At 46.0% G+C, this 17,612-nt stretch overlaps 1 protein-coding gene and 1 non-coding gene across 8 annotated transcripts in view; both read left to right on the top strand.

The window, feature by feature from the left end:
• LOC115208582 (ubiquitin carboxyl-terminal hydrolase 34-like) overlaps window positions 1–17,612 on the top strand; it is a 75,166-nt gene that overhangs the window by 18,853 nt on the left and 38,701 nt on the right. For 2 of the 7 annotated variants that reach the window (XM_029776748.1, XM_029776745.1), the window contains exons 14-28: window positions 56–741; window positions 1,683–1,897; window positions 2,433–2,572; window positions 6,708–6,835; window positions 7,000–7,089; window positions 7,699–7,794; window positions 8,263–8,345; window positions 9,146–9,300; window positions 9,648–9,761; window positions 13,443–13,542; window positions 13,865–14,027; window positions 14,315–14,468; window positions 14,811–14,958; window positions 15,474–15,574; window positions 15,833–16,036. In XM_029776748.1, the coding sequence (XP_029632608.1) occupies window positions 56–741; window positions 1,683–1,897; window positions 2,433–2,572; window positions 6,708–6,835; window positions 7,000–7,089; window positions 7,699–7,794; window positions 8,263–8,345; window positions 9,146–9,300; window positions 9,648–9,761; window positions 13,443–13,542; window positions 13,865–14,027; window positions 14,315–14,468; window positions 14,811–14,958; window positions 15,474–15,574; window positions 15,833–16,036 (2,577 nt within the window). The remainder of the gene's footprint in view (window positions 1–55; window positions 742–1,682; window positions 1,898–2,432; window positions 2,573–6,707; window positions 6,836–6,999; window positions 7,090–7,698; window positions 7,795–8,262; window positions 8,346–9,145; window positions 9,301–9,647; window positions 9,762–13,442; window positions 13,543–13,864; window positions 14,028–14,314; window positions 14,469–14,810; window positions 14,959–15,473; window positions 15,575–15,832; window positions 16,037–17,612) is intronic. The other 5 variants (XM_029776753.1, XM_029776752.1, XM_029776751.1 and 2 more) reach the window with 5 other exon arrangements.
• LOC115147939 (small nucleolar RNA SNORA70) lies at window positions 7,954–8,087 on the top strand. The gene has a single exon (XR_003866522.1). It is a non-coding gene; the product is annotated as a small nucleolar RNA SNORA70 (small nucleolar RNA).

The following is a 17,612-nucleotide window of genomic DNA, read 5'->3' as shown; positions in this document are numbered from 1 at the left end:
ATGTATGGCTGGTTTAACTGGAACTGATTCGGTCTCCTCTCTTCTCCCCGTCCAGGAGTCGATGCAGGGAAGCTCGGACGAGACAGCCAACAGCATGGAGGAGGGCAGCAGTGGGCCAGGCAGCAGCAGTGGCCACAGCGAGGGCTCCAGCAACGAGGCGGGCTCCAGCCGTGCCAGCCAGTCGGCGGGAAGCCCCGGCAGCGAGCTGCACTCTGACGACATGGCTGACAGCGAGATCCTCAAGGAGGAAGAGGATGAGGAAGATGACGAAGATGATGATGAAGATGATGACGATGAAGAGGATGAAGAGGGGAACAACCGGGGTGTAGCGGCCGAGGGCAGCCCGCAGAAGGAGCCCCGGGACCAGCCGGAGGTCAGGAAGCGGAAAGCGGGCGAGGCGCTGGTGGAGGAGCAGGGCGACAGAGCCGAAAGAGGAGGGGCAGGAGACGGACCAAAACCCAAAGGTTTGCCCTTTAACCCCGAGGCAGCCGTCGGCATGGTAACGGCTACGGCGTCGATGGAGGGCCGCATGAGGATGCTTGACGCCTGCTCGGCCCGGCCTGAGGGGCCCGAACAACAACATTCAGAGATGGGAGGCCCCTCACCCCAAATGGCCCCGGGCCCCCAGGAGCAGACCTGCCTGCCCTGCCCCGGGGACTTCCTGGGAGACGCCATGGGCAACGAGCTGTTCAACTGCCGACACTTCATCGGGCCCCACCACCACCACCACCACCATGAAGGGTAAGACTGTAACCATCTCTTTGCTTTCTTTACTCTAATCTGTGTCTTCTCTGTATCTCCTCTTTCATAGTGTTCTTTGTTTATCAAATTTGCATAGGGCGATAAGGTTCTTTTTAAGGCTTCTATCCAACTACAGACCCCAACTAAGACAAACTGTCCGTGGCCGATTGTACATGTTGGATCAGGACCATCTACGAGCAATTATGTCGGCGTCCAAATGAGTCTTGACACCATCCGTAAACGGTTGAGTTGGCTGTAGTTGCATAGATGTGTAGAAGTGTCCAGTCAATTATTTCTACATTTGTCATGAGAAACTAGACATACACTGAGTGTACAAAACATTAGGAACACTTTCCTAATATTGAGTTTCACTCCCTTTTGCCCTCAGAACAGCCTCAATTCGTCGGGGCATGGACTCTACAAGGTGTCGAAAGCATTCCACGGGGATGCTGACCCATGTTGACTCCAATGCTTCCCACAGTTGTTTCAAGTTGACTGGATGTCCTTTGGGTGGTGGACCATTGATGCACATGGGCAACTGTTGAGCGTGAAAAACCCAGCAGCATTGCAGTTCTTGACACACTCAACATGGTGCGCCTAGCACCTACCATACCCCATTCAAAGGCACTTAAATGTTTTGTCTTGCACATTAACCCTCTGAATGGCGCACACACACAATCCATGTCTAAATTGTCTCTAGGCTTCAAAATCCTTTAACAGGTTTCCTCCCTTTCATCTACACTGATTTGAAGTGGATTTAACAAGTGACATCAGTAATTGATCATAGTTTTCACCTGGATTCACCTGGTCAGTCTGTCATGGAAAGAGAACTGTTTGGTTCACTCAGTGTAAATGTAACTGTTTTCCTTGCGACATGAATCTTGTGCTTATTCAAGTGACGAAAATATGCATTGCCCTTCTAACGTTGAATCATCCGGCAGGCACATGGTGGACGACATGCTGAGCGCAGACGACGTGTCCTGCAGCAGCTCCCAGATCAGCGCCAAGTCGGAGAAGAACATGGCCGACTTTGACGGTGAGGAGTCTGGCTGTGAGGAGGAGCTGGTGCAGATCAACTCGCACGCCGAGCTCAGCTCCCACTTGCAGCAGCACCTGCCCAACCTGGCCTCTATCTACCACGAGCACATGGTGCAAGGTAGGCTGCACTGCACGGTGCACCTAGGGTTGTGAATTGACTTAAATTTACCCAAAATTCCCAGATTTCCCAGAAATCGCGGTTGGAAAATTCACGGAATACCGCACTCACGGAACGGTTTAACCACTCATTGCACACCGATAACAGGCCTCCGTTTACAGCAGCAAGAATCATGTAGTTATGGTTCTACTAATCATCTGGATGGGTCAATCCAGTCAAACGCTTTCACCATCAGTTAATCCCGTGTAGCTCAGTTGATAGAGCGTGGTGCTTGCAACGCCAGGGTTGTGGGTTCGATTCCCGCGGTGGACCAATATGAAAATGTATGCGCTGGATAATAGCGTCTGCTAAACGACAAAAAAAATGACTTCTACCTGTAAACGTGACAGTACGACGTTCCATATGGCTGCTTTCTTATTGCCATTCTTAGTGTCACTCGATTTCAGTTGTTATCCTTGCAACGTTTTAGCATGACATTTTAGCAGTTCAGTAAATCTGTACTGAACCTTTTTATTATGGCTCTCTTTCTCACCAGCGGCTGTGTTTTATTCCCCTGCAGGCCCGCAGGTCCACAAGCACCAGTATTCTGGCCACGCCGTGACTGACATCAACCTGGACAACGTGTGCAAGAAGGGCAACACGCTGCTTTGGGACCTGGTGCAGGATGAGGACGCGGTAAGAACCATGACACTGGATTACACCGTGCTCTAAGAAAGCGTTCCGTTAGCGACCTTTTTGCTGAGTGAAAGCATGTAGCATATGCTCGTAATCAGACAGCCTTGAAGCCGAGCGGCATAGAAGCGGAGTTTGAGTTCCCAGAAACAAGCGACACATTTTGTTGTCTAAATGTTCGTTCACTGAATACAAAAAACAGTTTATGCTTTTCCATCCTATTTTTTAACCTCTATGGGATCGGTGTCCCTATACCGGGCCGGTTGATGCTAACTTGCGTTAATGTGACTAGAATGATCTAAGCAACAGCAAACTTTCCAGGACATAGACATGTCTTATATGGGCAGAAAGCTTAAATTCTTGTTAATCTAACTGCACTGTCCAATTTATACCATGCTATTGTTTGAGGAGAGTGCACAACAACAAAACACTTATCACAGCAACTGGTTTGATACATTCACCTCTGAAGGTAAATAATGTACTTACATTTAGTAATCTTGCTCTGATTTGTCATCCTGAGGGTCCCAGAGTTAAAATGTAGCATGGATTTTATCAAACAAAACTATCTTTATATTCAAATGTAAGAACGGGGTTCTACAGTTTGAACCCCTGCTGTCTCTGGCTCCACACCCACCCCACCATCTATTGATCCATCATGTATGACATTCCTGGGATTGTGTAAACTTACATTTTGTGTTACCATATCATTTTTGTATGTTATGTACTTGAAAATGTATTAATTAATCAATTTGGCACATTTGGGCAGACTTGATACAAAATTTGTGCAGTATTGCAATGCTTCACTGGATTAATCTGAAACTTTGCGTACACACATCTAAATTGTGCCTTAACTGCAATAGTATATTATATTATGGCCTTTCTCTTGCATTTCAAAGATGATGGATCCCCTCAAAAAAAATGTATTTTTTGGTTTGTATTATCTTACCAGATCTAATGTGTTATATTCTCCTGCATTAATTTCACATTTCCACAAACTTCAAAGTTTTTCCTTTCAAATGGTATCAATAATATGCATATACTTGCTTCAGGTCCTGAGCTACAGGCAGTTAGATTTGGGTATGTCATTTTAGGCGGGGGGGGGGGGTCCGATCCTTAACTCTGGCGATGGTTTTGGCATGTAAGGTCCACGATAACTAGCTTAGTAAACTGTGCATGCTTTTTCAAGTTGTAGTGACAAGACCACACACAGCATCGTATGACTGCCAATATATATATTTAATATATTTTTTAATTATTATTTATTTTTTACCCCCTTTTTCTCCCCAATTTCATGGTTTCCAATTGTTAGTAGTTACTGTCTTGTCTCATCGCTGCAACTCCCGTACGGACTCGGGAGAGGCTAAGGTCGAGAGCCATGCATCCTCTGAAACACAACCCAACCAAGCCGCACTGCTTCTTGACACAGCGTGCATTCAACCCGGAAGCCAGCCGCACCAATGTGTCGGAGGAAACACCGTACACCTGGCGACCTGGTCAGCGTGCACTGCGCCCGGCCCGCCACAGGAGTCGCTAGTGCGCGATGAGACAAGGATATCCCTGCTGGTCAAACCCTCCCTAACCCGAACAACGCTGGGCCAATTGTGCGCTGCCCCATGGGCCTCCCGGTCGCGGCGCACGGGCATGGGCTCGAACCCAGAGTCTCTGGTGGCACAGCTAGCTGCGATACAGTGCCTTAGACCACTGCGCCACCCGGGAGGCAACTGCCAATATATCTCAACATCATGGTTATTCTATCAACAATTGTGCAATATGCACTGCGATTTGTTGTGTATTCTAATCAGCGACCAAAAAAGTATCTACCCTTGTCTAGCGTATTTTTAGTTTTTGTTGACATTTAGGGAATTTACCGACAATTTAACAGTTTGCATCAGACCTGTCATGAGTTTTTTTTATTTATCCAACGGGTACTTTATGCGCTTAAAAATGGTTGGATGGAAACCTGTTTACTGTGTGGAAAACAAGCTTTGTCAAAATACTCAACGTATTAGGACAGTGCATCACTTCTTCCTTCAGGTTTCAAGGAACAGCTAATTTATTATAAAAGTTAGTAATTGCCATTAGTTCAAATCAAATTGTATTTGTCACATACACATGGTTAGCAGATGTAAATGCGAGTGTAGTGAAATGCTTGTGCTTCTAGTTCCGACCGTGCAGTAATATCTAACAAGTAATCTAACAATTTCACAACAACTACCTTATACACACAAGTGTAAAGGGATGAATGAGAATATGTACATAAAAATATAAATGGATGAGCGATGGCTGAACGGCATAGGCAAGATGCAGTAGATGGTATAGAGTACAGTATATACATATGAGATGAGTAGGGTATGTAAACATTATATAAAGGGGCATAGTTTAAAGTGACATCCAATTATTAGTGGCTAGAGATTGAGTGGCTGCTGCCAACATACTGACTCAATGTTAGTGATGGCTGTTTAACAGTCTGATGGCCTTAAGATAGAAGCTGTTTTTCAGTCTCTCGGTCCCAGCTTTGATTCACCTGTACTGACCTCCCCTTCTGGATGATAGCGGGGTGAACAGGCAGTGGCTCGGGTGGTTGTCCTTGATGATCTTTTTGGCCTTCCTGTGACATCGGGTGGTGTAGGTGTCCAGGAGAGCAGGTAGTTTGCCCCCGGTGATGCGTTGTGCAGACCTCACTACCCTCTGGAGAGCCTTATGGTTATGGGCGGAGCAGTTGCCGTACCAGGCGGTGATACAGCCCGACAGGATGCTCTCGATTGTGCATCTGTAAAAGTTTGAGTGGTTTTGGTGACGAGACGAATTTCTTCAGCCTCCTGAGGTTGAAGAGGCGTAACACCACGCTGTCTGTGTGGGTGGACCATTTCAGTTTGTCCGTGATGTGTACGCCGTGGAACTTAACTTTCCACCTTCTCCACTACGGTCCCGTCGATGTGGATAGGGGGGTGCTCCCTCTGCTGTTTCCTGAAGTCCACGATCATCTCCTTTGTTTTGTTGACGTTGAGTGTGAGATTATTTTCCTCACACCACACTCCGAGGGCCCTCACCTCCTCACTGTAGGCCGCCTTGTCGTTGTTGGTAATCAAGCCTACCACTGTAGTGTCGTCTGCAAACTTGATGATTGAGTTGGAAGTGTGCATGGCCACGCAGTCGTGGGTGAACAGGGGAGTACAGGAGAGGGCTGAGAACGCACCCTTGTGGGGCCCTAGTGTTGAGGATCAGCGGGGTGGAGATGTTGTTTCCTACCCTCACCACCTGGGGGCGGCCCGTCAGGAAGTCCAGGACCCAGGTGCACAGGGCGGGTTCGAGACCTAGGGTCTCAAGCTTAATGATGAGTTTGGAGGGTGCTATGGTGTTAAATGCTGAGCTGTAATCGATGAACAGCATTCTTACATAGCTATTCCTCTTGTCCAGATGGGTTAGGGCAGTGTGATTTGCGATTGTGTTGTCTGTGGACCTATTGGGGCGGTAAGCAAATTGGAGTGGGTTTAGGGTGTCAGGTAGGGTGGAGGTGATATGATTCTTGACTAGTCTCTCAAAGCACTTCATGATGACGGAGGTGAGTGCTACGGAGCGATAGTCATTTAGCTCAGTTACCTTAGCTTTCTTGGGAACTGGAACAATGGTGGCCATCTTTGAAGCATGTGGGAACAGCAGCCTGCGATAGGGAGAGATTGAATATGTCCGTAAACACACCGGTGCTCTGAGGACGCGGCTAGGGATGCCATCTGGGCCGGCAGCCTTGCGAGGGTTAACACGTTTAAATGCTTTACTCACATTGGCTGTGGTGAAGGAGAGCCCGGTTCCGGTAGCGGGCCGTGTCGTTGGCACTGTATTGTCCTCAAAGCGAGCAAAGAAGTTGTTTAGTTTGTCTGGGAGCAGGACATCGTGGTCCAACGGGGCTGGTTTTCTTTTTGTAGTCCATGATTGACTGTAGACGCTGCCACATACCTCTCGTGTCTGAGCCGTTGAATTGCGACTCCACTTTTTCTCTATACTGACGTTTAGCTTGTTTGATTGCCTTGAGGAGGGAATAGCTACGCTGTTTGTATTCGGCCTGTTTAGGGTCTCTGTGATATTCTGAAGTCTGAAAAAGATGTGAGTGACCTTTCTCCGTTCTTCCCTGTTCCATCAGATCCACCTGTCGGAGGGCCTGATCAACGAGGCTGAGAAGCTGCTGTGCTCTCTGGTGTGCTGGTTCACCGACCGCCAGATCCGCATGCGCTTCATCGAGGGCTGCCTAGAGAACCTAGCCCACCACAGGTGTGTGTGTGTGTGTGTACGTGTGCATATATGAGAGCGTATGTCTGTGTGAACACCGTAGCTCTGAAATGAATTGACGTCAAATTATTTTGTAATAAGATCCCTTTGTTGGCTAGCTATTATATGAAACTTGTTTTGTGACGCCATGCTTTTTTCTCTCACAGATCCGTGGTCGTCTCTCTGCGCCTCCTTCCCAAACTTTTCGGCACTTTTCAGCAGTTCGGCTCCAGCTACGACACCCACTGGATCACCATGTAAGCATCGCACCGTTCACATGATTAGAACAGACAAACGTTGTCCATTACATGGCATCACAGAATAACATTGACAATGCAACAGCTTTGCATATATTGCAAAAATACTATTTTTGTGACATTTGTTATGTTTGTAAATTGACTTTGGAGTGCCAGAGTGTGGTCAGAGCGTTTGTAAATTCAGAGCGTTTCACTCTCGACGCGTTCAGAGTGCACACTGGACGCTCTGGCCGAAGAGTAGGGTTGATCCGAGCGTTCTCAGGAGCGTTCTCACACGGCAGTCACGCTAACTGGCTAAAGTTGGCTAACTTACTGGATTCTTCCAGACACAAATGAGAGAACACCTCACTCTGACCTTTTTCCTCACCCTAGCAGAGCTGGTTAGGCTGTTTTCATGTTATCAGAGTGTTGGTAACTGTACTGCTGGCAACAATTCAAATTATTTTTTTGCCCAAGTTTACTGACACCGGTCACATTCAACGGCTGTTGCGCATTCGTAAATTCATCAATTATTCTGCGCTCTGGCACTCTGAAAAAAGGGCTCTGAAATCGGAGTAGGCTAGTGAATTTACAAACGCACCCTTTGATGTGGTGTGTCATGTCTTTCAGGTGGGCGGAGAAGGAGCTGCACATGATGAAGCTGTTCTTTGAGAACCTGCTGCACTACATCCAGGAAGTCCGAGAGCAGAGGCACAAGTTTGCCCTGTGAGTAACCCACCCGTTCTCTTCATTACAGTACCCCCCCCCCCCCAATTGACATTATTGCCTTTGCCTTATAACTATACAACGGTAGCAGTTTTATTACTGTGGAATATGGACAGCGTATTTGGTAACACAGCATCTATTGTAGATATACCGATGTAACTACAGCTTATTAAGCTGCCCAGTCTCGCTGCAGTGCGGTTCTGGTGTGCAATGGCTGCAGACAGTGACTCTGTGGTTGTGTATGTGGCCAGCTGGGAGGTGCTGGCTGCTTTTAAGGGACCGCTGAGACAAAATGACACGTGAATGTTTTGTCCTGACAGAACTACGGAGGGTGTAGCTAGTCTTCTGATCTCCTTATTTGAAATGTGAAACGCATTGAAATGGTCTTTTTATAGTGATTGTTGCAATTCAAAAGTAAACGGAATAGTTCATTATGAATTATGTTCTTTGATTACTATGCGATCACAGGTATGGCCACAGTGCAGAAGTCCAAGTACGCTTGCAGTTCCTGACCTGTGTCTTCTCCACACTGGGCTCCCCAGACCACTTCAGTAAGTCAACACGGTCGTGTTTATTAGGCACCAAATGGAACAAATCAGACTCAAACTGAACAACCTTGACTTCTCCAATAAGAAACTCATTCCAACTTTCCGTTACATTACCCAGTCTTCAAATACAGCTCAACAGAAACATTCCTTATCATTGTCTGCGTCTATGCCTCTATGGCTGGCTGGTTACACCCTGGGGGTGGAATTGGCCCTCGGGGAGTGCAACCTGATGCGCCTCTCTCTCTCCTACAACAGAGACATCTTTGTCCTCTGGAGAAGGGTGACCGGATCTACCTAGCTAGCTAACTCACTCTGTTCATAGCCGTGTGTGTGACTTTTTTGTGTATGCCTGTGTGCGCCGTGTTTGTGTGTGCATGTGTGCGTTTGCAGACTTTTGTGTCTGTTTTGAAGAGGAGCTAATGTTTGGGATTTAGAGGTAGACTGGGGGACTCCCTGCCCCGGTGGCTCCCGACCAGGAAGTACACACTGCCGTTCTCCGTGATACAAAATAAATAACGTAACGTGATCGTGCAGCCAATTTTCTCTGGCAACCATTTATATTGTGTTTACGTGAATGTGGTATACATGTATATCTGGTTGTGTGTCCATTGTGGATCCCGTGTGGGGGAGAGACCCTCATCTTCCCCTTTTACAGTCTGAAGTGTGTGTTTGTGTACCAACAGTCAGACACCAGTTAAGCTCCTCAGCTGTGTGTGTGTGTGTGTGTGTGTGTGTGTGTGTGTGTATAGCAGTGGGGTATTTGTATATGAACACACTCTCTAGCAGCCCCTTCTCTCCCTCAGGACTGAGTCTAGAGCAGGTGGACATCCTGTGGCACTGCCTGGTGGAGGACGGAGAGTGTTACGACGACGCGCTCCACTGGTTCCTCAACCAGGTCCGCAGCAAAGACCAGCACGCCATGGGCATGGAGACCTACAAACACCTCTTCCTGGAAAAGGTACGACCGGACTGGACCATCTGGTCTCAGCGGGGAGGGGTGTCTATGACAAGGGTCTTTCCAGCATGGTCTGTTGATAGATTGTGAATCTCAGCAACAACAACTAAAAAACTCCACAAATTGATAGCTAGAATCTGTAAAACAAATAAATAAAGAAAAACAACTTAACTTGTAAAAAGTTTCAAATTTGGGAAGTCATTGTGAAAGGTAATTGAAAAGTGATTGAGTAGCCGGGGGATAGAAATTGGTAAAGTTGCCCAAATCGTTGGAAAGCCTTGGCATTAAAGTCACAAAAGTCTACCATTGTAATACCTTTTGCCCTTTTAATACCTCCTGTGTTTCCTCAGATGCCCCAGCTGAAGCCGGAGACCATCAGCATGACGGGCCTCAACCTCTTCCAGCATCTCTGTAACCTGGCCCGTCTGGCCACCAGCGCCTATGACAGCGGCTCCAACTGCGAGGTACACACACACACTTCAAATATTTCAATCCACAAATCACATTACAGAGAAGGATTCAAGCACAAACTAAGACACACATAGGGACACACACACACACGAGTACAGTTGCTCATATACACAGACACTTTTATTCACACACAAACACATAGTTTGTCGTCTGAGTTTGCTAACTTCCAGGCCCGTCATACCTCTCACTGAACCATGTTGTCACTAGGGCTGGGTGATATGGCCAAAATCTCATATCCCGATATAGGTCATTTCATATAACGATACATATCACAATATAGGACATTTTCTGTAAATTTAATAAATAGTATATGTAAAATGACCACATGTAAAGGCCTATTTCTTATTACATTTTGAATTAAACTCAGTAAATGAAAGGTACTTACTCATATTTGATTGTTTTTCCTTTTATTTAGAACCTTTGTGCAAATTTTCTATTAAGCATGTAACAAAATATAAAATACGCATGTATAAAATCTAGTAAGGTAAATAGAAAACACTTCAACTATAGTAGTGAACAAAGTAAATATACAATTGAAGTCGGAAGTTTACATTCATTTAGGTTGGAGTCATTAAAACTAGTTTTTTAACTACTCCACAAATTTCTTGTTAACAAACTAAGTCGGTTAGGACATCTACTTTGTGCATGACACAAGTAATTTTCCCAACAATTGTTTACAGATTATTACACTTATAATTCACTGTATCACAATTCCAGTGGGTCAGAAGTTTACATACACTAAGTTGACTGTGCCTTTTAAAAAGCTTGGAAAATTCCAGAAAATCATGTCATGGCTTTAGAAGCTGCTGATAGGCTAATTGACATCATGTGAGTCAATTGGCGGTGTAACTGTGGATGTATTTCAAGGCCTACCTTCAAACTCAGTGCCTCTTTGCTTGACATCATGGAAAAATCTAAAGAAATCAGCCAAGACCTCAGAAAAAAAAATGGTGGACCTCCAAGTCTGTTTCATTCTTGGGAGCAATTTCCAAACGCCTGAAGGTACCACATTCATCTGTACAAACAATAGTATGCAAGTATAAACACCATGGGACCACGCAGCCGTCATACCGCTCAGGAAGGAAACGCGTTCTGTCTCCTAGAGATTCAATCCCAGAACAACAGCAAAGGACCTTGTGAAGATGCTGGAGGAAACAGGTACAAAAGTATCTATATCCACAGTAAAACAAGTCCTATATCGACATAACCAGAAAGGCCGCTCAGCAAGGAAGAAGCCACTGCTCCAAAACCGCCATAATCAAGCCAGACTACGGTTTGCAACTGCACATGGGGATGAAGATCATACTTTTTGAAGAAATGTCCTCTGGTCTGATGAAATAAAAATAGAACTGTTAGGCCATAATGACCATCGTTATGTTTGGAGGAAAAAGGGGGAGGCTTGCAAACCGAAGAACACCATCCCAACCGTGAAGCACGGTGGTGGCAGCATCATGTTGTGGGGGTGCTTTGCTGCCGGAGGGACTGGTGCACTTCACAAAATAGATGGCATCATGAAGTAGGAATATTATGTGGATATATTGAAGCAACATCTCAAGACATCAGTCAGGAAGTTAAAGTTTGGTCGCAAATGGGTCTTCCAAATGGACAATGACCCCAAGCATACTTCCAAAGTTGTGGCAAAATGGCTTTAGGACAACAAAGTCAGGGTATTGGAGTGGCCATGACAAAGCCCTGACCTCAATCCCATAGAAAATCTGTGGTCAGAACTGAAAAAGTGTGTGCGAGCAAGGAGACCTACAAACCTAACTCCGTTACACCAGCTCTGTCAGGCGGAATGGGCCAAAATACACCCAACTTATTGTGGGAAGCTTGTGGAAGGCTACCCAACACATTTGACCCAAGTTAAACAATTTAAAGGCAATGCTACGAAATACTAATTGAGTGTATGTAAACTTCTGACCCACTGGGAATGTGATGAAAGAAATAAAAGCTGAAATAAATAATTCTCTCTACTTAATTCTGACATTTCACATTTTTAAAATAAAGTGCTGATCCTAACTGACCTAAGACAGGGAATTTTTCCTAGGATTAAATGTCAGGAATTGTGAAACTGAGTTTAAATGTATTTGGCTAAGGTGTATGTAAACTTCCGACTTCAACTGCACCTTAATAGAAAATGACTCAAGTAAAAGAAAGTCACCCAGTAAAATTCTACTTGGAATAAAAGTATTTGGTTTTCCATATAATTAAGTATCAAAAGTAATTGAATTTCTAAAATATATTCTATTTTTAGCTGCTTGCCTGTTTTGCATGTTATTTTGGCATTAATACATATCAATTTGCATTTGGTACCTTGGGTTGAGTGTTAGCACCAACTCACGAAACCCCCTTTTCTCGACGTGTAAATTGGGGCCATGTCTTTGCAGATGTAAGTTGTAACGGCAGCTGTTATCTCCTTCCATCTTCGTGATTCTTTGCCATATGGTGTGCCGCGGGCAAAAGCCTCTTGCAACTTCTGAGTCGGTGGTTTGTTTTGAGCACTCGACTGTACTTTTTTGGGTCTCATCTGTAGACTCACTCCGTACTGTTTCACATGATTTTTTGCGTAGGTGGTAAAGGAGGTTAGTGGTGTTTGAGCCTGTTGTTGGGACAAGCCTGTGGCATATTTTGCAGAGGAAGATTTTCTGGTCCGTGTCAGACTTTTCATACCCAAACCACACAAACAATGCTGTGCTTCAAGCATTGCTAAGAGCTGCTGGCAAACGCAGTGAAGTTTGAATGAATGCTTACGAGCCAGCTGCTGCCTGCCACCGCTCAGTCAGACTGCTCTATCAAATTATAGACTTAATTATAATACAATTAACACATAAATACGAGTCTTTGGTCATTAATATGGTCAAATCCGGAAACTATCATTTAAAATACGAAACGTTTATTCTTTCAGTGAAATACGGAACCGTTCCTTATTTGATCTAACGGGTGGCATCCCTAGTTTGCAACGAGCCAGGCGGCCCAACTGTTGCATATACCCTGACTCTGCGTGCAATGAACGCAAGAGAAGTGACACAATTTCCCTACTTAATATTGCCTGCTAACATGAATTTCTTTTAACTAAATATGCAGGTTTAAGAAAATATACTTCTCTGTATTGATTTTAAGAAAGGCATTGATGTTTATGGTTAGGTACATTTGTGCAACTTTTGCTTTTGTTAAATCATCACCTGTTTGGCGAATTAGGCTGTAATTCAATGATAAATTAAGACACAGCATTGATTATATGCAACGCGGGACAAGCTAGTTAACCTAGTAATGTCATCAACCATGTGTAGTTAACTAGTGATTATGTGAAGATGTTTTTTTACAAGGTAAGTTTAATGCTATCTTAAACTTACCTTGGCTCCTTGATGCACTCGCATTACAGGTGGTCAGCCTGCCACGCCGTTTCCTCTTGGAATGCATTGTAATCGGCGTCCAAAAATGCCTATTTCCGATTATGAAAACTTGAAATTGGCCCTAATTAATCAATTGGCCATGCCGATTAATCAGTCGACCGTTAGTAAAGAGTGTGATTTGCGACACGAAAAAAACGCAGACCATAATATGAAACGATAGACGTTTTTCTATCGTCACACGATCATATCGCCCAGCCCTAGTTGTCACCTTGTCAACACTTGTCTATGACCTCTAACCTTTGACCCCTTCTCTCTCTCTAGCTGTGTGGCATGGACCAGCTGTGGGGTATTGCCCTCAGGGCCCAGTCCGCCGACATCAGCCGCGCTGCCATCCAGTACATCAACTCCTACTACATCAACGGTCAGTGGACCTCCGTTGGTAGCTGGTACATGGTTGAAGACTAGTAGTAGTATTTCTCTACCATTTCATCCTTGTTTTATATTGCGAAAAACTTAAGTGAAACCCTGTCCACAGCAGTACACCTAGATCCAGGGGTTGGATCCAGAACATCCTAGTTTATAGTCATTATATTGAACGAGTGGTTTTAGATGTTTGTGTTGACGCTAGGCTTATTTCAACGTGGCTGTGATGACCTACTGATTTACGATTTTGACCGATATCGATTCCGTGTGTGTGTGCCTGCCTTTCTGTTTGCGTGTCCGTGTCCGTCTCCGTCCCCCAGCTGGTAAGACAGGCCTGGAGAAAGAGCAGGAGTTCATCAGTAAGTGCATGGAGAGCCTGATGATGACCTCGGCCAACCTGGAGAAGGATGCCCACTCCAGCCTCACCGTCATCGAGAGGGGCCTGCTCATGCTCAAGACCCACCTGGAGGCCTTCCGACGCCGGTAGGGAGCACGCACGCAGACACACACACAGAGAGAAACTCACACGCTCCTCATCTCCATCCTCTCAACCTGTGTACTTTAAGCCCTGAACCTCTAAAGTTAACCAGAACACTGCTTATCCTCAACCATATTACTGACTCACCTAGTAGAGATCATCCCTTGACCTGGAGAGCCCCTGAACTCCCGCGCTAATTTCAACCAGCGATAACAACCGCATGCCTCCATGGCGCTCTCTCCCGTTCTCTCTGCCCCCCCAACACTCTCTTTGTCTCCTGCCCCCTCGCCAGGTTTGCGTACCATCTGCGTCAGTGGCAGATCGAGGGCACGGGCATCAGCAGCCACCTGAAGGCGCTGAGCGACAAGCAGTCTCTGCCACTGAGGATCGTATGCCAGCCCGCCGGCCTGCCCGACAAGGTACCCAAGAAAGTACCCAGCATCTTGGTACTTAATTATTAACCCTTGGTAGATTGGCACACTCAAATGCTCTTGTTGCTGTTGTGTTCTGTGGTGTTAGGGATAAATCGTCAGGCCACGATGTCAAAATGAATGGAAACGATTGGTGCAAGCTAATTTCATACTTTTATGGAATAGAAATATGTCTGTTTTGATACTACTGTGAATGCTGTCTTCTCATTCTAGATGTTTGTCAGGATGTTTTTCTAACACACCTTTTCTGTGTGTGTATGTGCCTGTTTGTGCGCCTGTGTGTCTGTTTGGCCACTTGCCTTCCTCTCTCTCTCTCTCTCTCTCTCTCTCTGTCTCTCTGTGGGTGGGTGGTACCAGATGACCATCGAGATGTACCCCAGTGACCAGGTGGCAGACCTGCGGGCCGAGGTGACCCACTGGTACGAGAACCTACAGAAGGAGCAGATGAACCAGCAGGCCCAGCTGCAGGAGTTTGGACAGAGCAGCCGCCAGGGGGACTTCCCAGGTCTCTCACCTTTTGACCCCTGATCCAGTGTATCGCCAATACTAATGGAGAGTCTCGGTTGCTTTTCCTTGATTCCTCGAGTCTTCTCCTCGCCTTTTTAAAACCAATTGGATGAGGAGGGGATGAGTATGCGATTGGATGGAATGAAGGAAACGCGATTGAGATTCTCCCGAAGGCTGTTGCATCCTTCCGTTTTGAAGTAATCACTGATCGCTCAGTGTATTTTGTAGCAGGGCCTGTCTCAGTAGTATTGAATTCAATTAGATCTTTGTCCCAAAGGACACTTCTTATGCAGCGAATGGTTTCCTTACCGCCTCATTAGAAATGCCCGCTTCCTTTGGTGGTTTATTGAAGTACTCCCCTCAGAAGGAAGGCGTACACCGTTTCTATGCAGTCCTTTCAGATTTCAGTCATGGTTATTCACTAAGGGAAAGGACCAAGTTAATGAATCAGAATCCACTTTTCGTGTTGGGTGTTTGGACAGTCTGTTTGTAACGCGCGTGTGTTTCCTTCAGGTGGTTTGATGGGTCCGGTCAGAATGATCTCCTCTGGCCATGAGCTCACCACGGACTACGATGAGAAGACTCTGCATGAGCTGGGCTTCAAAGACATGCAGGTAACTACTTGCACATACTTGGCAGTCTGCACTCAGGTGTACACGTTCACACACTACAGCCGGGATTCAATCCCATCGCAGGTTATTATGCGTTTACGGCTTTTAAAGGCCATTTCGGATTGAGCAGACATATGCAGCGTTTACGCGAAGGAGTTCTCTGCCAAAGCGGGACCGTTACCTTTAAAAGCCGCAGTGCCTATAACCTGTGATTGGCCCCCTATCTATTGCACTCATGCCTCTCCCTCCCCTCATTTACAGATGGTGTTTGTCTCGCTGGGCGCCCCACGGCGGGAGCGTAAGGGCGAGGGGGTGCAGCTCCCGGCCTCGTGTCTCCCCCCGCCCCAGAAGGAGCACATCCCCATGCTACTGCTGCTCCAGGAGCCCCACCTCACCACCCTGTTTGACCTGCTGGAAATGCTGGCTTGCTTCAAACCCCCCAGTGCCCTGGGAGACAGCCCCGAGGTGGGTCATGGAGAGTGTGTGTGTGTGGGGGGGGGGCATGGGTTAGGGCTGTGTGTGAGGGGATGTCGGGGGTGTGTGAGATACCAGCCTGCTTTAAGCTCCCCAGAGCTCTGGGAGAGGGAGCCCTGGACAGTCCCATGGTGTGTACGGGGGGAACAAAGTGGGGTTGGCAGGACGGTCGGTGTGTGTGTGTGAGGGGGTTGTACGTTGGGGGAAGAGTGGGTGAATCCCTTTCGCTTCTCCATCTGTGTGTATGTTTGGGGATGGGTTTCATTGTATATTCCTAACATTTTTCGTCTATTAGATGCCCTTAATAATCTAACTAAGGAAATCAGAAAGCAACAGATCTTTTGAAAAAGCAGCTTGGAAACGGCTCGATAGAAACCAGACTCGAAATACTCTCCGTCTGATTAAATGTCAAATAGACTTTGAACAAATATCCCTTCCAGAATATAAATGAGGTTCTTCCTTCCAGGTGCATCATGCATAATGCATCACGACTGTCCAATTGTCTTCTGGCAGTCGTTTGATAGTCCAGTAAAACGTACTGCAGGGCTGTGTCCCAAATGCCATCCATATTCCCTTTATAGTGCACTATTTTTGACCAGGGCTCATATGTTCTGGTTGATAGTAGTGCACCATATAGAGAATAGATGCAAAGTAGTGCACTGTGTAGGGAATGGGTGCCATTTGGGACTGAATCCCTGGAAGGCGTTGTACGTACGATGCAAGGCGCTCGTCTGTCAACGTGTATATTTTAGTCACAGCGGCGGGGAGCCGTCTCGTTTTGAAATGCAAAGTCATCGGGCGGTCAGCGCTGTCTAGTGTCTCTCCCTTCACAGGGACTCTGAGAGAGGGGTTATCCAGTGTGCTGTTTGTACTTCACTCACTCTCTCTTTTGCATGCATTTATCCATCTCCCCTTTCTCTCTCCCCCCTCTTCACTTCCTCACATCTAACACTCACCTGATCTGACCAGAACAGAACGTTAAAACAATTACTTCAGTCAAAATGAGGTATTGACTATGAGTGTGTGCCTGCCTTCGGATGTGTTTATAGGCAGTGGTGGAAGAGTACCCAATTGTCATACTTGAGTAAAAATATAAATACCTTAATGGAAAGTTAGTCAAGTAAAAGTCCCAAATAATTTTGTTCTAAATATACTTAAGTATCAAAAGTAAAAGTATAAATCATTTCAAATTCCTTCTATTAATTAAGCATTTTCTTGTTTTTAAAATGTATGGATAGCCAGGAGCACACTCCAACACTCAGACATCATTTCCAAACGATGCATTTGGGGTTTAGTGAGTTTGCCAGATCAGAGGCAGAAGGGATGTCGTGGAAGTTCAGTACTGAGAGAGACTTGGTCATTTCTTCAAACAATCATCTTTATTTAATTATAGCAATAATGAGGCTGGTCGACCCCCCACATCCTGTCGTTATCCACACGTGGGTTGTTGTCTTAACCCTACCCTGGCTTAGTTTCCCAGATACAAGAATGATTTTGAGACAATGAGGGATTGTTCTACTCCTAAGCTATTTCTAGTAAAACACATTCTTGTCTCTGTAATGCAGTC

Source organism: Salmo trutta, chromosome 14 (genome assembly GCF_901001165.1).
Source record: "Salmo trutta chromosome 14, fSalTru1.1, whole genome shotgun sequence".
Lineage (NCBI taxonomy): Eukaryota > Metazoa > Chordata > Actinopteri > Salmoniformes > Salmonidae > Salmo > Salmo trutta.
The sequence above is the reverse complement of the archived record's forward strand: the minus strand, read 5'-3'. Positions and strand labels throughout refer to the sequence as shown.